The 21,095-nt window shown below is 49.5% G+C and overlaps 1 protein-coding gene across 2 annotated transcripts in view; it reads right to left on the bottom strand.

Moving 5' to 3' along the window:
- Nucleotides 1-4,634: 4,634 nt before the first annotated feature.
- Nucleotides 4,635-21,095, bottom strand: part of tmem45b (transmembrane protein 45B) — a 69,177-nt gene continuing 52,716 nt past the window's right edge. The window contains exons 4-6 of one of the 2 annotated variants that reach the window (XM_038779600.1): nucleotides 18,802-18,986; nucleotides 17,303-17,448; nucleotides 4,635-5,535 (exon numbers count right to left, since the gene is read on the bottom strand). In XM_038779600.1, coding sequence (XP_038635528.1) covers nucleotides 5,427-5,535; nucleotides 17,303-17,448; nucleotides 18,802-18,986 — 440 coding nt within the window. In that variant the 3' untranslated portion in view covers nucleotides 4,635-5,426. Of the gene's footprint in view, nucleotides 5,536-17,298; nucleotides 17,449-18,801; nucleotides 18,987-21,095 lie in introns of those variants that run through there. The other variant, XM_038779601.1, reaches the window with a different exon arrangement.

The following is a 21,095-nucleotide window of genomic DNA, read 5'->3' on the forward strand; positions in this document are numbered from 1 at the left end:
CATTCTGTACGTCCCCATTCTGTACGTCCCCATTCTGTACGTCCCCATTCTGTACGTCCCCATTCTGTACGTCCCCATTCTGTACGTCCCCATCCTGTACGTACCCATTCTGTACGTCTCCATTCTGTACGTCCCCATCCTGTACGTCCCCATCCTATACGTCCCCATCCTGTACGTCCCCATCCTGTACGTCCCCACCCTGTACGTCCCCATCCTGTACGTCCCCATCCTGTACGTCCCCATCCTGTACGTCCCCATCCTGTACGAACCCATCCTGTACGTACCCATCCTGTACGTACCCATCCTGTACGTACCCATCCTGTACGTACCCATCCTGTACGTCCCCATCCTGTACGTCCCCATCCTGTACGAACCCATCCTGTACGTCCCCATCCTGTACGCCCCCATCCTGTACGTCCCCATCCTGTACGCCCCCATCCTGTACGTCCCCATCCTGTACGACCCATCCTGTACGTCCCCATCCTGTGCGTCCCCATCCTGTGCGTAACCATCCTGTACGTCCCCATCCTGTACGACCCATCCTGTATGTCCCCATGCTGTACGTCCCCATCCTGTACGTCCCCATCCTGTACGTCCCCATCCTGTACGTCCCCATCCTGTACGTCCCCATCCTGTGTGTCCCCATCCTGTACGACCCATCCTGTATGTCCCCATGCTGTACGTCCCCATCCTGTACGTCCCCATCCTGTACGTCCCCATCCTGTACGTCCCCATCCTGTGTGTCCCCATCCTGTATGTCCCCATCCTGTATGGCCCCATCCTGTATGGCCCCATCCTGTATGTCCCCACGCTGTACGTTCCCACGCTGTACGTTCCCACCCTGTACGTTCCCACCCTGTACGTCCCCATCCTGTACGTCCCCATGCTGTACGTCCCCATGCTGTACGTCCCCATGCTGTACGTCCCCATCCTGTACGTCCCCATCTTGTTTGTCCTCATCCTGTATGTACCCATTCTGTACCGACCCATTCTGTACCGACCCATTCTGTACGTACGCATCCTGTATACCCATTCTGTACGTACGCATCTTGTACGTCCCCATCCTGGAAGTTTCCATCCTGGACGTTTCCATTCTGTACGTCCCCATCCTGTACGTACCCATCCTGTACGTACCCATCCTGTACGTCCCCATCCTGTACGTCCCCATCCTGTACGTCCCCATCCTGTACGTCCCCATCCTGTACGTCCCCATCCTGTACGTCCCCATCCTGTACGCCCCCATCCTGTACGTCCCCATCCTGTACGTTCCCATGCTATACGTTCCCATGCTGCACATCCCCATGCTGCACGTACCCATCCTGTATGTCCCCATCCTGTATGTCCCCATCCTGTATGTCCCCATCCTGTACGTACCCATTCTGTACGTACCCATTCTGTACGTCCCCACCCTGTACGTCCCCACCCTGTACGTCCCCACCCTGTACGTTTCCACGCTGTACGTTCCCACCCTGTACGTCCCCATCCTGTACGAACCCATCCTGTACGTACCCATCCTGTACGTACCCATCCTGTACGTACCCATCCTGTACGTCCCCATCCTGTGCGTACCCATTCTGTACGTCCCCATTCTGTACGTCCCCATCCTGTACGTCCCCATCCTGTACGTCCCCATCCTGTACGTCCCCATCCTGTACGTCCCCATCCTGTGCGTCCCCATCCTGTACGTCCCCATCCTGTACGTCCCCATCCTGTACGTCCCCATCCTGTACGTCCCCATCCTGTACGTACCATTCTGTACGTCCCCATTCTGTACGTCCCCATCCTGTACGTCCCCATCCTGTACGTACCCATCCTGTACGTCCCCATTCTGTACGTCCCCATTCTGTACGTCCCCATTCTGTACGTCCCCATTCTGTACGTCCCCATCCGGTACGTACCCATTCTGTACGTCCCCATTCTGTACGTCCCCACCCTGTACGTCCCCATCCTGTACGTCCCCATCCTGTACGTCCCCATCCTGTACGTCCCCATCCTGTACGTCCCCATCCTGTACGACGCATCCTGTACGTACCCATCCTGTATGTACCCATCCTGTACATACCCATCCTGTACGTACCTATCCTGTACGTCCCCATCCTGTACGTCCCCATCCTGTACGTCCCCATCCTGTACGTCCCCATCCTGTACGTCCCCATCCTTTACGTCCCCATCCTGTGCGTCCCCATCCTGTGCGTCCCCATCCTGTGCGTCCCCATCCTGTGCGTAACCATCCTGTGCGTAACCATCCTGTGCGTACCCATCCTGTACGACCCATCCTGTATGTCCCCATCCTGTATGTCCCCATCCTGTACGTCCCCATCCTGTACGTCCCCATCCTGTGTGTCCCCATCCTGTATGTCCCCATCCTGTATGTCCCCATCCTGTATGGCCCCATCCTGTATGTCCCCACCCTGTACGTCCCCACCCTGTACGTTCCCACGCTGTACGTTCCCACCCTGTACGTCCCCACGCTGTACGTCCCCATGCTGTACGTCCCCATCCTGTACGTCCCCATCTTGTTCGTCCTCATCCTGTATGTACCCATTCTGTACCGACCCATTCTGTACCGAACCATTCTGTACGTACGCATCCTGTATACCCATTCTGTACGTACGCATCTTGTACGTCCCCATCCTGGAAGTTTCCATCCTGGACGTTTCCATTCTGTACGTCCCCATCCTGTACGTCCCCATCCTGTACGTACCCATCCTGTACGTCCCCATCCTGTACGTCCCCATCCTGTACGTCCCCATCCTGTACGTACCCATCCTGTACGTACCCATCCTGTACGTACCCATCCTGTACGATCCCATCCTGTAGGTACCCATCCTGTACGTACCCATCCTGTACGTACCCATCCTGTACGTACCCATCCTGTACGATCCCATCCTGTAGGTACCCATCCTGTACGTCCCCATCCTGTACGTACCCATCCTGTACGTACCCATCCTCTAGGGACCCATCCTGTACGTACCCATCCTCTAGGTACCCATCCTGTAGGTATCCATCCTGTACGTCCCCATCCTGTAGTCCCCATCCTGTACGTCCCCATCCTGTACGTCCCCATCCTGTGCGTCCCCATCCTGTATGTCCCCATCCTGTATGTCCCCATCCTGTGCGTCCCCATCCTGTACGTCCCCATCCTGTACGTCCCCATCCTGTACGTCCCCATCCTGTGCATCCCCATCCTGTACGTACCCGTCCACTTTCCTTTTGAAAACATTGATCACTCCACATGTGGGCTGGAATTTCTGGTTCATTACCATTCAACCTCTCCCTCACATCCAATGATTGTACCCATCCTGTATGTTTAGTCCTGACCAAGTACAAGAAAATCGTTTTTAAACGAAGCTACATAAAGATGCAGGGCTCATTTTAGCTTAGTTGGCTGGACAGCTGGTTTGTGATGCAGAGCAACGCCAAATGTGCAGGTCAATTCCCGTACCGGCAGAGGCCATTCATGAAGGGCCCAACGTCTCAACCTTACCCCTCGCCTGAGGCCTGGTGACCCTCAGGTTAAATGACCACCAGATGGTCTCCTCCAAGATGGGAGGACAGCCTCTGGTTTTCTGGGACTATGGTCACTTTTAATTTCATTGAGCTGCACTTTAATAATAGCGCACTCAGATGTACATTAAGTCACGGTCACTTTAACTTCATTCTGAGAGTCTTTCAAGCAGTTTGTTTGAGGAGGAATCATATTGGTTGTGGGGGCCAGTGTGGTGGGAGGTATTGGCAAGACATCAGCAACAGTATTGTCTGTAATACCAGAATGAAAGTTTGTAATTGAGGAGAATGTGGTGATGTGCAAGATGGAATTTGTACAAATGCCAGTTCATCAGAATATCAGAGGTTGAATATCAATACTACAAATCATGATCTGGACAGGAGAGGATTAATTTCAACCTTGTCCATTTTTAAAAATTGATAATTTTACAGAGTAGCCCGGTTGATGTCGATATGCAGTTATTTTATTTTCCCATCCAAACCGGGATATACCTATTTTTAAAGAAAACCTTTAGAACATAGAACATAGAACAGTACAGGCCCTTCGGCCCTCGATGTTGTGCCGAGCAATGATCACCCTACTTAAACCCACGTAACCCGTATACCCGTAACCCAACAATCCCCCCATTAACCTTACACTACGGGCAATTTAGCATGGCCAATCCACCTAACCCGCACATCTTTGGACTGTGGGAGGAAACCGGAGCACCCGGAGGAAACCCACGCACACAGGGGGAGGACGTGCAGACTCCACACAGACAGTGACCCAGCCGGGAATCGAACCTGGGACCCTGGAGCTGTGAAGCATTGATGCTAACCACCATGCTACCGTGAGGCCCCTGATAGGCAAGTAGATAGGCAAGTTTTGCTGTTGGGTTTGCTGAAAGCTGACTGCAGTACACCTGGATCTTGTCTTGTAGCTTTCACTCACTGAAACCTGGTGAGAAAGTGACCATAACAAAGGCATGTTCATGTTTCAATTGGAGATTTATGGGTCGATCCACTCCCCAAATATCCAGCGGTGATTCCCATTCACAACATTGTAATTAGAAACATATCGAAGGCTCTAAAATATAAATGCAGCAGCTACATTTTCAGGCCAGGAATGTTAGTGAGAAAGACAAAGATTTAGACTGTTTCAAATTATTACTCAAGTTTATTTAGCTATTTATTGGAAGTTAGTGCATTTATTTGAAAATGATGAGAATTCTATCAATTTCCAGCCAGATTCTGAAAGTACTGAAAAAGGGGAGTCACAACGTGTCAGTTACGTAACACTGGAGTTTAAACAAGTATGCAAAACTGAAATAAATTAAACACGGTTCAATGGAAACAAAAGATAGGAGGTCCACAGGGGATCCAGCACAGGACAAATCGAATCCTTCTGATGGGATTCTGATTGCTGTACCTGCCCAGTGAAAGTAATGCTGGCCCTCGCATAGAGCTTAGATTTCATGCAAATCATGAATTAAAACGTTATTTTTTTTCGGGAAGGAAGGGAAATGTTTCAATTTGTATAAAGTTGAGAGAGCGGTCAATTGAGCAGGGACGGGACCATCACACAGTCTGACCTGCAGAATGAAGCTCAAGATTCAGAGTGTCCTGGGTGGTTTTAACCCCAGTTGCATTTGTATTTAACCCATAAAGTTCCTGTGACACAGTGATGGGTTGTCAGACGGAGGTCCAAGCTCCGATCTGCTCCTGTATGTCAGTTCCCAGTTGACAGTCTCATGTCACCACCAGATTTCCACTTCAACTCATTCCCACTTCCTCCCCCAGATCAAAAGCGAGTGGACAGAAACTCCGGAATAAAGCACAGGTAATAACAAAATTCACAGTTAAAAATATCAGGTCAGAAATCATCAGCTTCTCAATATTGCTTGAGGAATGTGCAGGGGTTGCTCCTCACTCGAGGGTCTTCAGTCCTCATCAGAGTTATGCAGCAGAGGGACATGTGAGTTTCTCTCTGAGCTCTTCAACTGCCCCAGCTCCATCGCACCAGATTTCCTCGCTTTGATCTTAACGAGCCTGCAAGGAAGCATAGAGACAAGAGTGTTTGGTATCGCAAAGGTTCATGTGTGACTAGAGAACACCCACAGTGTGATATAGAATCACATGACAAGAGATCTGCATGCAGATGAACCAGGCAATGTGCCTCAATGACTACCGTTTGGAGGCCCTGACATCAATCATTATGAATTGCTTCGAGAGTTGGTCATGAAGCACATCAACTCCATACTCTCAGAATGCCTTGATCCACTGCAATTCGCGTACCGCTGCAGCCGGTCCACAGCAGATGCTATCTCCCTGGCCCTACACTCATCCCTGGAGCATCTCGACAACAAAGACTCCTACATCAGACTCCTATTTATTGACTACAGCTCCGCCTTCAACACCATAATCCCAGCCAAGCTTATATCAAAGCTCCAAGACTTGGCTCCTCACTCTGCAACTGAATCCTTGACTTTCTGACCCATAGACCACAATCAGTAAGAATAAACAACAGCACCTCCTCCACGATAGTCCTCAATACCGGAGCCCTGCAAGGCTGGGTACTTAGCTCCCCTACTATACTCCCTACACTATACACTCACAACTGTGTGGTAAAATTTGATTCCAACTCTATCTACAAATTTGTTGATGACATGATCATAGTGTCTCGGTATTTACATTGTGTACCTTGAATTGCCCTATTGTGTATTTTCTTTTCTTTTCATGTACTAAATGATCTGTTTGAGCTGCGTTCAGAAAAATACTTGTACTGTACCTTGGGACACGTGACAATAAACAAAGCAGACGGTAAAGAGGCTAATGTTGGCCTTCAATTGCAAGAGGTTTTGAGTACGGAAGCAGGGATGTGTTGTTGCAATTATACAGGGCCTTGGTCAGGCCACACCTAGAATATTGTGTGTAGTTTTGGTCTCCTTTTCTGAGGAAGGATGTTCTTGCTCTCGATGGCGTGCAGTGAAGGTTTACCAGACTGATTCCAGGGATGGCGGGACTGTGACCTGAGGAGAGATTGACTAGGTTGGGATTGTTCTCGCTGGAGTTCAGAAGAATGAGGGGGATCTCAAACAGACTTATAAAATTCTAACAGGACTAGACAGGGCAGATGAAGGGAAGATGTTCCCAATGGTGGGTGCGTCCAGAACCAGGGGTCACAGTCTGAGGATTCAGGATAAACCATTTTCATAGATTATCATAGAATTTACAGTGCAGAAGGAGGCCATTTGGCCCATCGAGTCTGCACCGGCTCTTGGAAAGAGCACCCTACCCGAGGTTAACACCTCCACCCTATCCCCATAACCCAGTAACCCCACCCAACACTAAGGGCAATTTTGGACACTAGGGGCAATTTATCCTGGCCAATCCACCTATCTTGCACATCTTTGGACTGTGGGAGGAAACCGGAGCACCCGGTGGAAACCCACGCACACACGGGGAGGATGTGCAGACTCTGCACAGACAGTGACCCAAGCCGGAATCGAACCTGGGACCCTGGAGCTATGAAGCAATTGTGCTATCCACAATGCTACCGTGCTGATGAGGAGACATTTCTTCACCCAAAGACTGGTGAGCCTGTGGAATTCATTACCACAGGAAGTTGTTATTGTGAAAACATTGAATATATTCAAGAGGGGGCTAGATATAGCACTTTGAATGAATGGGATCAAAGGCTATGGGGAGAAAGCAGGATTAGGCTATTGAGTTGGATGATCAGCCATGATCGTGATAAATGGCGGAGCAGGCTCGAAGGGCCAAAAGGCCTCCCCCTGCTCCTATCTTCTATGTATCTATGTTGCTCTCACTGTGATCTTGGTTCACTACAACCCTTCCCTGACTGTAATAGTAGTGGATACCTCCTTAGTTCCTATTTCTTTCATTCTGTCTTTATCATTTTTGGTCCTTGGATCATTAATAGAAACATACCTTTAAGTTGAGCAAAGGAAGTAAGGAACTCAAAGTGTCAAAACAGTGCAATGTGTTATAAAGTTGTGTATTTTGGGCAGAAGAACCCAGAGTTTATGGTACCCAAGAGATTAGAGGGGATTGGTTTGCTGGTGGCCAATGTATTGGCCAGAGACAGTATTCGACCCGGCAACCGACAGTGATTGGTTCCTGTCAGGTGGGGTTTTTTGGAGAGAACCCAGGAGAAGCCACTGGGCCCTCAAGGTGGAAGCAGCTCTCTCTGTTCTGTTGCTTAAACAAAGACTCTCTTATCCTTTTACTTCCATCATTATTTTACACCCCTCTTTCCCCTCTGTGTTTCTTTGTCTGTGTGTGGGTTTAGAGGGTGGAACTGGTTAAAAGGACGGGACTAGACAGTAATTAAGCACTTCTTTTGCTGCTTGTTAATTATAATTCCTGCTAATAATAAAGAGATAATTCTGTTTAAATTTACAAACCTGGTGACTGTAGTTATTGGGCAGCCAATGACCTTGGGTATTTTATATAATAAAAGTTAATTTCAATCGCATTGCGACTCTGGGTCAAGTGGGCTGGAACTGACTGTGCACTACCCCCAATGTTGTAACAATGGACACCGCCTCCCAGTGTGTTAGGCATCGGCAGGGCTGTCAGACACTGAGATACTCTATGACATTATTGAAAAAGAACCTCACAGTCACGTGGGATTTTGAGTAGTTCTCTGACTACATTATTGGCCTGAAAGTGACCATCAAAATGGATCATAAACCACTGGTCTCATTGTTAGATGAGATAAACTTGCAAAGATTCTCCCCAGAATTCAGAGATTCAATTTGAATCCCTTGCATTTTGCATATGACACAAATACAACACAGTGTATGTTCAAGGGAAACATTAAACAACTGCAGATGCACTGCCCAGGAATGTGGTCGACCTTCCTGTGACAACCTGGTTGATGAGTGATGTTCTAAATGATGAAAAAAAAACTGCTGCTACCTCAGGAAAGATTCAGCAAAGCTGCCAGCAGCAGATGCGAGATGAAGAATGTGCTGGCATCTGTCATTACTGTCAACAAGGGTGGCCACAACTGAGGCCAGCTGGCAATTTCATGAACATTTATTTTGAAAGCAGAAACACTTCACTGTGATGGATGATCTGCGAGTGTATGATGAGGAGTTGGGCATTCCAGTCTGTCCTCAGCCAGAGATTCTCTAACAAATCCAGCAAAGCCTCCTCAGCATTACAAAGTGCAGAGCACAGGCTCAGCGTGCAGTGTGGTGGCTGACACCTGTGCACTGCACAAACCGTATACAGACTGAGTCCCTTATCCCCACACACTGTCTGCCAGGCCATGGAAATGATTGGAAATGGATGTATATGTCTTTAATGTCAGGTCCTTCTTCATCTTGGTTGACTACTTCTCCTGATGATACATGATGAGCACAGAGATGGCTGTTCGGTCCCTAGGATTTATGATCTTTGGTACCCTGGGCCAGGTGGTGTTTGATAATATCCCACAAATCGACAAATGAATGCTTCACTAAATTTGTCATCGGTGAAAGCTTTCAACAGCTTATCAGTTCCCCAAAGTATCCACAACATATCGTGGAGGCAGAAAGAGGCATCTACGCCATTAAATCCCTTTTGAGATACAACAAAGGCTTCCCTAAGGCAATGTTAACATATAACTCTATCAGCTGCAATGTGGGTTGGTCCAATCAGAGCTCCTGATGGACAAGAAAACCCCAAAGCTGCCAAAGAAACTAATCACAGAGTTGGTGGTCAAGGGTTAGCGCAAGATTCAGCATCGAGACCAGACAGATACGGGTTTGCACCTACAATAGGAGGCATCAAATGAGAAACTTGCCCCAGTGACACAAAGTTCAAAAGGATCAGGGACCTTGATCAAGAGGGTGTCATTATCTGGAGAAATGATGACCAACAAAGATCATACCTGATTCGTACCCCGGGTGGAACAGGAGGAGTCTCCTCCTCATCCCTCGAGGTGAGCCTCCATTTAAGTGAATCAGATGGAGACACCCAAGTGCGAAAAACACGGAATATGATAAATTCAACTACAGACCAACAAAGCTCCCCCAAAGCAAATGGGCCAACCACTCCTCCAGATGTGACCAGAATGAGATCTGGAAAAATTGTCAGAACTTCCATTCTCTGAATTTATAAAGTCAGAGAATTTGGGGCGGGGGGGGGGGGGGGGGGGGGGGGGGGGTGGGTAGCACAAAAAGAAAAATTGCACTGTAAATATCCATCAAATCCCTGCAGTGGAGAAGGAGGCCATTCGGCCCTCCGACTGCACCGACCTTTCAAAAGAGCATCCTATCCAGACCCACACCCCCGCCAAATCCCAACAACCCTGCGCATTGAATATGGCAAATTATTTGAGCATGTGACCAGATGTGTAAATGAGGGTACTGCGGTTGATGTAGTTTACATGCATTTCAGGAAAGCCTTTGACAAAGTCCCACATTGGAGGCTTATAAAGAAGAAAATGCACACGGGGTAACTTGATAAGGTGGATTCAAAATTGGCTCATCTGTGGGAGACAGGGCAGAATTCTCCGACACCCCGCAGGGTCGGGAAATCGCCCGGGGCCGGCGTAAATCCCGCCCCTGCCGTGGCCGGAATTCTCCGCCACCCGGGAATCGGCGGGAGCGGGAATCACGCCTCGCCGGTCGGCGTGATCCCCGCGGTGATTCTCCGGCCCGCGATAGGCCGAAGTCCCGCCGCTGACAGGCCAATCCCGCCGACGTGGTTTAAACCACCTCTGGTGCTGGCGGGATTGGCGGCGTGAGTGGGCCCCAGGGGTCCTGGGGGGGGGGCGTGGGGCGATCGGACCCCGGGGGTGCCCCCAAGGTGGCCTGGCCCGCGATCGGGGCCCACCGATTGGCGGGCGGGCCAGTGCCGTGGGGGCACTCTTTTTCTTCTGCCACCGCCATGGCCTCCACCATGGCTGAGGTGGAAGAGACCCCCCCTACTGTGCATGCGCCGGTGGTAACGTCAGCGGCCGCCCCCTGACGCCGGGCGGCGTAGTGCCGTTGGCGTTGATTATCGTGCCATCGGTGGGGCAGAAACCGCTCCGGTGCGGGCCTAGCCCCTAAATGTGTGGAGAATTCCGCATCTTTGGGGAGGCCCGACGCCGGAGTGATTGGCGCCACTCCGCTACGCCGCGACCCCCACCCCGCCGGGTAGGGGAGAATCCCGGCCCAATGAGAGACGGCTGTGTTAGTGACTGGTAACCAATGGGGTACTGCTGGGATCTGTACTTCTCGCCTATTGTTTGTCATTTATTATTTTAAATATTTTATTCAAGGCATTTTCATATAAACAAATAAAAACAGAAGAACAACCAAACAACATTATAAACAACGAACATCCACTCCCCCCTGCACCCTTAATACCGCCCCCTTCTCCCATCCTGCCTTCCTTTTTTAAACTGTATTTTATTCCAAACATATATAGGTTACAAAACATAAACAATTCGAGGTACAAACTCCCCAACCCACAACTATACAGCTTTTACAAATTTTCCCTTTTTTCACCCCCTCCGCCCTCCCCCCTCGATGAACAGCTCCTCAAACATGGCCACGAACATCCCCCACCTTGCCTCAAAGCCATCCATTGAACCCTTTAATTTGTACTTAATCTTTTCCGGCTGAAGAAAGCCACATAGGTCACCCAGCCAAGCTGACACCCCCGGTGGCAGTGCTGACTGCCACTCCAACAGAATTCTTCGCCGGGCAATCAGAGAGCTACATCATCGGCCTTCCTCCCCTCCATCTGCTCCGGCTTCTCTGATACCCCAAATATCGCCACAAATAACTTTGGGTCTCCACCCCCACTATCCTTGTTAGCACCGGGAATATTCCGTCCAGAATCTCTCCAACTTTTCACGGCCCCAGAATATATGAACATGATTCACTGGTCCTCGCCCACACTTCTCGTCTGTCACTCCCTGGAAGAAGCCACTCATTCTTGCCTGAGTCAAAACAAAGAACAATACAGCACAGGAACAGGCCCTTCGGCCCTACAAGCCCGCGCCGACCATGGTACCTGCCTAAACTAAAGCTGTATGGACTTATGTAGTACGTATCCTTCCATTGAAAATGAAAATGAAAATCGCTTATTGTCACGAGTAGGCTTCAATGAAGTTACTGTGAAAAGCCCCTAGTTGCCACATTCCGGCTCCTGTCCCACCCTATTCATATATTTGTCTAGATGTCCCTTAAATGCTGCTGTAGTAGCTGCTCCCACCACCTCCCCAGGCAGCACGTTCCATATATTTATCACCATATATTATCTGTGTAAAAAAACTTGCCTCGTACATCTGTTCAAAACTTTGCCCCACGCATTTTAAACCTATGTCCCAAGTACTTGACTCGCCTACCCTAAAAAAGAGTATCTGACTATCCACTCTGTCCATGCCACTCATAATCTTGTAGACATCTATCAGGTTGCCTCTCAACCTCCGTCATTCCGTTGACAACACACCAAGTTTATCTAACCTCTCCTCTTAGCTAATGCCTCCATACCAGGCAACATCTTAGTGAACAATTCTGTACTCTCTCCAAAGCATCCACATCCTTCTGGTAGTGTAGTGAACAGAATTGTACACAATATTTTAAATGAGGCCTAACTAAGGTCCTGTACAGCTGCAACATGACTTGCCAATTATTATTCAGTGTCCTGACCGATGAAGGCCAGCATGCTGTATGGCTTCTTGACCACCTTATCCACATGCATTGCCACTTTCAGTGATCAGTGGACATGCATGCCCAGATCTCTCTGCCTTTCAATACTCCCAAGAGTTCTGCCATTGATTGTATAATTCGTACATGCATCGGACCTTCCAAAGTGAATGACCTCACACTTGTCCGGATTAAACTCTATTTGCCATTTCTCCGCCCAAGACTCCAACCAGTTTATATCCTGCTGTAGCCTCTGACAATCTTCTTCACTATCCGCAACTCCACCAATTTGTTTCTTCTGCAAACTTGCTAATCAGACCAGCTACATTTTCTTCCAAATTATTTATATACACTACGAACAACAAAGGTCCCAGAACATATCCCTGTGAAACACTGCTAGTCATAGCCTTCCAATCAGAAAAGCACCCTTTTATTGCTACCCTCTGTCTTCTGTGCCCAAGCCATTTCTGTATCCGACTTGCCAGCTCTCCTCTGATCCCATGTGACTTCACCTTTTGTACCAGTCAAAGGCTTTACTGATGTCCATGTATACGTCTACTGCCTTTCCCTCATCTATCATCTTTGTCACTGTGGTGAATGTAACATAGATGTATATATGTTAATTCACACTGTCTTTGTAAGCGCAGTAGCGCTATCCTACCACTAGGGGGAGTAGCTCTGGGAGCACTCAGGAACTTGTACTGGGCTCCACCCTTGGCTTCGCCCATGACTCCTCCCCCTAGTGCAGCTGTATAAATACCCGTGTCCAGAGTCAGCCTGAGTTCACTACGAGTTTATCGACAGGTAACAGGCTGGTTCTGAAGTAAGTCGATTAAAGCCTAGATTCACATCGGAAACACGTGTCTGGTGAATTGATGGTTCCATCAGTCACTTCCTTCGAAAAACCCGATCACTAATAAGTTAATTTGTTTCCAAATGTGAGTAAATCCTGTCCCTAAGAATCTTTTCCAATAATTTCCCTACCACTGACGTAAAGCTCAGCAGCCTATAATTTCCTGGATTATCCCTGCTGCTCTTCTTGAACATTGGCTACTCTCCAGTCCTCTGGAACTTCACCTGTAGCCAATGCGATACAAACCTTCCCAAAACCTTGAATGGGTACTGCCACTCCACCCGATCAGATGCCCTTTCCGTGTCTATGGACACCACCACCTCCAGTACCAGAGCCCCCAACGGATTCATCACCACATCCCGTCTTATATTACTCGCGAGCTGCCTCCCTTCACGAAGCCTGTTTGATCTTCTGCCACCACCCCGGGGACACAATCCTCCATCCCCCCTGCCAACAACTTAGCCAATGCTTTCACATCTGTGTTCAATAGTGATAAAGGCCTATATGACCCACATTCCATAGTCATAATCTCCGGCAACTCCCCCTTCTCCAGTGCTTCATTAAACACCCCAACAGATGTGGTGCCAGGTCCGTCGCAAATTCCTTATAGATTTCCGCCGGGTACCCATCCGGCCCAGGGACCTTCTCCAACTTCATACCCCTGATACTATCCAGCACCTCCCTCAGACCCAGGGGCTCCTCCAATGCCTGTCTCTTTGCTTCCTCCACCTGGGGAAATTCCAGCTTGTCCAGAAACCGTCCATGTCCCCCTCCTTTCCTCACGGGTCGATGGTAATACTCTCTAAATGCCTCATTTATCTTCCCTGGCTCTGACACCACATCCCCAGCCCCAGTCCGTATCTTCAATATTTCCCTGGACGCAGCCTGCCTCTGCAGCTGGTGTGCCAGCTCCCTCCTTCTCCCCCTCACCCCCCCCCCCCTCCTCCCCTGGCCACCTCTCTTGGCCTTCTCCCCCACCACCTCACTTCTGATCACCAGCATAACCTGCTAGCACAGCAGCCCCTGCGCAAAGGCAATTACCAATGACCTCCTCCTCCCGCCCCCACTCCTCAGCTCAAGGAGAAAGACCCGTTGACCTTACCCTCCCTCGCCCAACCAAAGACCTCTCTTGAACTCCAGGCAGCCATCTCCAAAAGCAAACAAACAAATGTTAAACATAAACAGTCCCAGAAAACAGGGGGGTGGGGGGATGAGAACATCCATCCCCACATAAAGCTTCCACCCCTCACAATCCCAACAGTAACCAGGAACCCCCCCCCCGCAAAAAAAAAATGAACATTCCCCAATCCCTACCTCCACTGCAAACATGCTCCCAACCATTACAAAGTGCCAGCAGCCTGGTTCCCAAGCATTGTCCGCTCAGTTGTCCCCCAGTTTATAGGGTCTCAAAATAATACTCCCGGCCTCCGAGCGTCACCATTATTTCGACAGATAGAGCACCCCAAATTTCTCTCCAAATTTGTGGAGCTTCACGATCACCGCCAGGACCGGCTCAAGGCACCGGCAACTCGGGAAGTCGCCCGGGGCGCCATGTGCTAGAGACTCGGGTCCCGCGCATGCGCAGTTGGGCCGGTGCCAACCAGCGCATGCGCGGTGGCCGCCCTCCCCCGCGGTGGCCGCCCTCCCCCGCGGTCCTCCCCTCGGTCCGCCACCCCCCTCGGTCCGCCCCCCCCTCGGTCCGCTCCCCCCGCCCCCCCCCCCCTCGGTCCCCCCCCCGCGGGTCCGCCCCCCCCCCCCGTCGGGTCCCCCGCCCCCCCCCGTGGGTCCGCCCCCCCCTCGGGTCCCCCGCCCCCCCTCTCGGGTCCGCCCCCCCCGCACCCCCTCGGGTCCACTCGCCCCCCTCGCCCCCCCCCCCCCCCTCACCCCCCCCCCCCCCCCCCCCCCCCCAAGGGCGTCGAAGTTCAGCTTGCCCGGGGCGCCAGCAACCCTAGGGCCGGCGCTGATCACCGCCAACGGCACTCTCGAGCCCTTGGCTTCTGCCTCAGGGACCTATGCGCTCGGTCCACTTCAGAGGCCTTATCTGGCACCAGCCCCCACCAGCATCTCAGGCAGGCCCATTATTCACAGGTTCTGCCTTCTCAAGGTATTCTCCTGCTCCTCCATCTTTGCCTTCAACGTTTTACAGAGGTTGCCTAATAGCCCTCCCTCCGCCTCCAGAGTCACCACATGATCACTGTGGTCCGAGATCACTCCTTCAATCTCCCAAATCTGTGACCCCTGCACCTCCAAACACCTCTCCACCCGTCCCAAAGAACTCTTCAGGGGGTGTCACCGCTTCTTCAATGGCCTTTGCGCGATCCTCCTGCATTTGTTTCCTCTGTTGCTGGAATTCACCTTTAATAAAGGCCCTCAAGTCAGTTTGAAGCCTTTGAGTTTGCCCTTCCCCCGCCTGCATGCTTGAAGAGGCTTCTGCCTTTGCTGCAGCTTCAGCCAAATTCCTCACTGTTTATGCCGGGTCTGGTAACCAAGAGACATACCATTCCTGGGGGACAGTACTCCTCCAACATTCACCTACATCTTTTCATCAACATTCCACCCCGTAATGATTAAAAAGAGCTCTTTTCTGTAACCTTGGGCAGGAGCTGCCTTGTATGTGACCACTTACTCCATGGTCCACACCGAAAGTCGAAAATTCTATGATCTATGTCTCCGACCCTATCCTTCCCCATTCTAACCCCTTACCCCCCCATTCCATCCCCTTTGCTGACCCCTCAAACCTTAAAGAAATCAATAAATGGCTTTCACCATGAACCCATGGGGAACCCATCGACCGACCCCCCCTCAATACGAACTTGACCTTGTCCAGCCTCAGGAATTCTGCCAGGGCACTCACCCACACCCCCGTTTTCAGTGGCTCCGAGTTCCTCCATTGAAGTAAGATCCGTCTGTGGTAGTATGACTAGAGGTACTACGATACCTGGGAGTGTGAGCTGCTATTGGTGGAGAAGGCTCACTGCCCATTGGCCCAAGTGTTGTTTTCCCATTGGTCAAGATGAAGGTAGCTCCGCCCACAAGGCGGAGTATAAGTACCCGTGTTTCCCAGCAGCCATCGTTCTTTCTGTACTCAAGCTGCTGGGCACACTTATTGTAGATTAAAGCCTTCGTTTCGGGCTACTCCTTCGTTTCAGTGGTTATTGATCGCGCATCAACGTCTTCGAGCTGTTGGGGAGGCAAAGCCTAAACATCGGCCTCTCTTTCCCATGGACTCTCCGACACCCCGAATATCGTTACCTCTGGACTCGGGGTTACCTCCACACCCAGCACCTCAGATATTATGTCTGTGCACCCCTGCCAGAACCCCATCATCTTTGGACCTACCCAGAACATGTGGATGTGATTCATGAATAACCTAACCTGTGTTGTGTTCCTGAGTTCGTTATCTAGCAAGGTATCTACAGAACTGCTGATGACTTGTCCAAACCAGGATCTTTATTAATATACACTTGGTGAGGTAATGGTCAGATAAAGAGCAAGTTATCATGGAGTTTCTTTATACTCCCCTGGAACTACCCCAATGCAGGACTGTCCTCATGTACAACGTTTCGAGGATCACCGGACCTGCCCTGCCTTATGTCTGAGTACAGTAAGAAGTCTTACAACACCAGGTTAAAGTCCAACAGGTTTGTTTCAAACACGAGCTTTCGGAGCACGGCTCCTTCTTCAGGTGAATGGAAAGGCTTGTTCCAGAAATGTTTATATAGACACAGTCAGAGATGTGTCTATATAAACATTTCTGGAACAAGCCTTTCAATTCACCTGAAGAAGGAGCCGTGCTCCGAAAGCTCGTGTTTGAAACAAACCTGTTGGACTTTAACCTGGTGCTGTAAGACTTCTTACTGTGCTCACCCCAGTCCAACGCCGGCATCTCCACATTATGTCTGAGTGCCTCAGTGCCTTGTCATATTACCACTATCTCAGGACCGCATGGTGAATCTGTACCGGCACCTGCTGGTTGGAGGTTGCACCAACTATATACAACAGCATCTGCAGGCAAATCACCACAACCTGTACATCTTTGGACTGTGTGAGGAAACCGGAGCACCCAGAGGAAACCCACGCAGACACGGAGAGACCGTGCAAACTCCACACAGGCAGTGACCCAAGGCTGGAATTGAACTGGGATCCCTGGTGCTGTGAGGCAGCAGTGCTAACCACTGTGCTTCCATGCCGACCATTTTGAACCCCTGATCAACATTTAACACTTTCCTTTTGATTTGGTGACGTAGAGAACAGGACTCGTGCTGACTGCTGAAGCCTCAAATCTGTGTGTGTGTCAATTCAAACTCACCAGTACATTAGTGTATAGCTGATAGCTAGGATACACAGGGAGATTGCAAAATGCCAGCAGAAGCACAATGTGATGAACATGATATTTCCGTGGTCAGTTTCATTCCATTTGGGCCCACCGGTGGGAGGATACAGGACAAAGCCAATCTAAAAGAGAACAGACATTAGAACTTCACTCACTGTTAAACCTCCCTTGCACTCAGAGACTTAGGGCTCGATTATTCCCTCCTGAAGACAGTGAGTAGGAAGGTGGATGCGTAGGAAGGTTTGTGCTGTTGGCTGAGGTGCTGGTTCTGCCCCAAGGCCATTTCTCCAGAGCTATGATTGGAGTCCTGCTTGGTGGGGAGCCAGGGGGAAGACACTGAATGTTCTATTGGATAATATGCAGGAAACAGTGAGTGGGGATAAGGGGCCCTTTGTCAAGTTGACGATTTGTAACCACCGGGATCAGTACTGAAACCGCAAATGTTACAATTATTAACGACTTGGAGGAAAGAAGCGAATGTGCTTTAGCCAAATTTGCAGACAACAGAAAAATAGATGGGAAGACAAGTTGCCAGAGGGAAACAAACAGTTTGCAAAGATATATTGATGGGTTAAGTAAGTGGCAAATGGAGTATAATGTGAGAAAATGTGAAGTTGTTCATTTTGGAAGGGAGAACAACTGAAGAGTGCATTATTTAAACAGAGAAAGACTGCAGAAAGCTGCAACACAAAGGGACTTGGGGGTACGTTTATTTCATGCGTTGGTGCAGACTCGATGGGCCAAAGGGCCTCTTCTGTGCTGTTTTATTCTGTGATTCTGGTACTTGTGCACGAAACACAGGAAGCTAGCAAACAGGTGCAGCAGGTAATCAGGAAGGCTAAGGGAATGTTTGCCCTAATTTCAAGGGGGTTGGAATATAAGTGTAGGGAAGTCTTGCTGCAACTGTACAAATTACTGATGAGACCATATCTGGAGTACTGAGAGCAGTTTGATCCCCTTATTTAAGGAAAGATGTTATTTAACTGGAGACAGTTCAGAGAAGATCATGAACCCCACTCAGGAACTGGGCCAGCTGCCTGGACGAAGCCTCTCTGTGGCAGAACCTGGGGCCTACACTCCAGCTTTGAGGCCCAGCTTGCCGGTCTAGCCTCAGTTGCATCCACATCCTGGTCTGTGGAGCAGCTCCCTCTCAATGGTGGCCTGACTGCTGAGACCCTTTTTAAATTAAAAAGTTTATGGGTGGGTGCTTCAAGGTGGATCCTCCCTCCCTTGCTCTCTCTCCATAAACTGCAGGCCACAGCTCCTTCAGTGCTGGAAGAAGTCATGTCGAGAACCAGTCTATTCTCACCCTTCCTCCCACCTGCTCATTGGCCAATGCAGCCAGAATCACTGCCAGGTGTACTGCCCACACAGTTTGGTGTTGTGAGTCCCATTTGATCCCACCATCGAGGGTCCCAACCCTGCCCCTTGAGTTAGAGATGTGGAGGGGGAAGGGGAAGTTGGGAGCTACTCACCTGCCAGAACCAGGTTCCCTGTAGGATTGCCAAGCTAGCTCGGAAGAGCTCCAGGATGATGTTGTCCCGCACAAAAACCTCCAACATTATGATTAAGGAACCTCCAAAGATGGCAGTGAGCAGGAGTGAGTGTATATGCTGGTCGAGGGGAGGCCTATTATGGACATGGAAATAGAAGAGAAAACCTGCAGAAAGAAAATAGCCATCAATGACCAATCACATGTGGCTGGCGTGTAACCTGCCAATCACACGCATGCTGATTTCTGAAACATTAACAACACGTGCTGGGACATGTTGGGTACAGCTGTTACTACCTTTCTTCCAATTCATTAGCTGTTTAAGTGTTTCTGTTCCAATTCTCTGCTCCAGTTATTCCAGATAGAATGTGACCATCCAGTGATGGCAACTACACTCTTCACTCTGGATCGGCTTTGTGACTTTAACTGAATGGGTTAGATAGGGTTTAAATGGGCTTGTGATATGCGGAACTGTTTTTTAAAATAATGGGTGGCAAAGTGGTTCAATTCTGGCCTCTGGTGACTGTGTGGTTTGTATATTCTCCCCGTGTCTGGATGTGCAGGTTTCATAGATTATCATAGAATTTACAGTCCAGAAGGAGGCCATTCGGCCCATCGAGTCTGCACCGACTCTTGGAAAGAGCACCCTACCCAAGGTCAACACCTCCACCCTATCCCCATAACCCAGTAACCCCACACAACACTAATGGCAATTTTGGACACTATGGGCAATTTATCATGGCCAATTCACCTATCCTGCACATCTTTAGACTGTGGGAGGAAACCGGAGCACCCGGAGGAAACCCACACACACACGGGGAGGATGTGCAGACTCCGCACAGACAGTGACCTAAGCCGGAATCGAACCTGGGACCATGGAGCTGTGAAGCAATTGTGCTATCCACAATGCTACCCTGCTGCCCCTAGGTTAGGCGGATTGGCCATGATAAATTGCCCCTTTGTATCCAAAAGTTAGGTGGGGTTACTGGGTTACGGGGAAAGAGTGGGGGCCTAGGTGGGGTGCTCTTTCCAGGGGTGAGTGCAGACACGATGAGCTGAATGTCCTCTTTCTGCACATAAGGAATTCTATGATTCTATGTAGAGATTCTATGAATGGTTTAGGGAGATGACAGTAACATTATCCCAAGAACATCCAAACAGTCAGGGTTTTCGCCCTGCTCCTACATTCTGACCTAGTCATAGCCCCTGTCCAGTGCTGTGGGTCAGTTGATGGAATGCTGGATCCCGTGGTGTCACGGTGGAAAAGGAGATTTTTTTCGATGCCTCATGTGTCAGAGGCCCGAAACATCAATGTATCCGGAGTCTAAGGAAAACAATAGATTCACACAAAATGGGGGTTAAGGTTAGTTACACAGAATAGCAGAGGATGAGAAGTGATATTTCGCATGGATTGGTTACTGGGAGCACTGTGTACACTCTACACAACGTACACTATTTACATAAATCATTTGATTCACAAATTAAAAGTACAATTTCAAGGTCATTGAAGGAAATGAGAATGCAAATTACAGGGATGCTGGCCATAACCTTCCAGTCATCTCTAGACACAGGGGAGGTGCCAGAAGACTGGAGAATTGTAAACGTTCAAAAATATTGGAAGGATAGTCCCAGCAATTACAGACCAGTCAGTTTAACATCAATGATGGAGTGGGCGTAGAATTATTTGGCACATAGAAACGTGTGGATTGATTCGGAAGAGCCAACGTGGATTTCTAAAACAGGAAGATTTTGTTCAACTAACTTGCTTGAGTTTTTTGAGGAGATAACAGAAAGGACCGATGATGTCTAACTTATAAGTTCAGTGATGTGCTGTACTTTCAGAAGACATTTGATACAGTGCCACATAAAAGATTTGTGAGAAAAGTTACTGCTCGTGGAATAAAATGACCAGTAGCAACTGAACACAAAATTGGCTGAATAATAGGAAGCAGACAGTAATGGTCAATGGATATTTTTTGGCCTTTGGCAAGGTTTGCAATGGTAATCCCCGGGGTCAGTATTGAGACCCTTATTTTTCCTGATATATATTAATGATCTAGATTTTGCTGTGTAGGGAACAATTTCAAAGTTTGAGGATGTGAAGAGGACGATATAGCGTTTCAGAAGGACAGAGACAAGTTGGTGGAGGGGGCAGACAGGTGGCAGATGAAGTTCAATGCGGAGAAATGTGAGAAGAAGAATTTTGGTAGGCAGCACATGGAGAGATAACATAAAATAAGGGGTAAAATTCTAAAAGGGAGCAAAGAGACCTGGGTG

The sequence above is a fragment of the Scyliorhinus canicula genome, chromosome 19 (genome assembly GCF_902713615.1).
Source record: "Scyliorhinus canicula chromosome 19, sScyCan1.1, whole genome shotgun sequence".
Classification (NCBI taxonomy): Eukaryota; Metazoa; Chordata; class Chondrichthyes; order Carcharhiniformes; family Scyliorhinidae; genus Scyliorhinus; species Scyliorhinus canicula.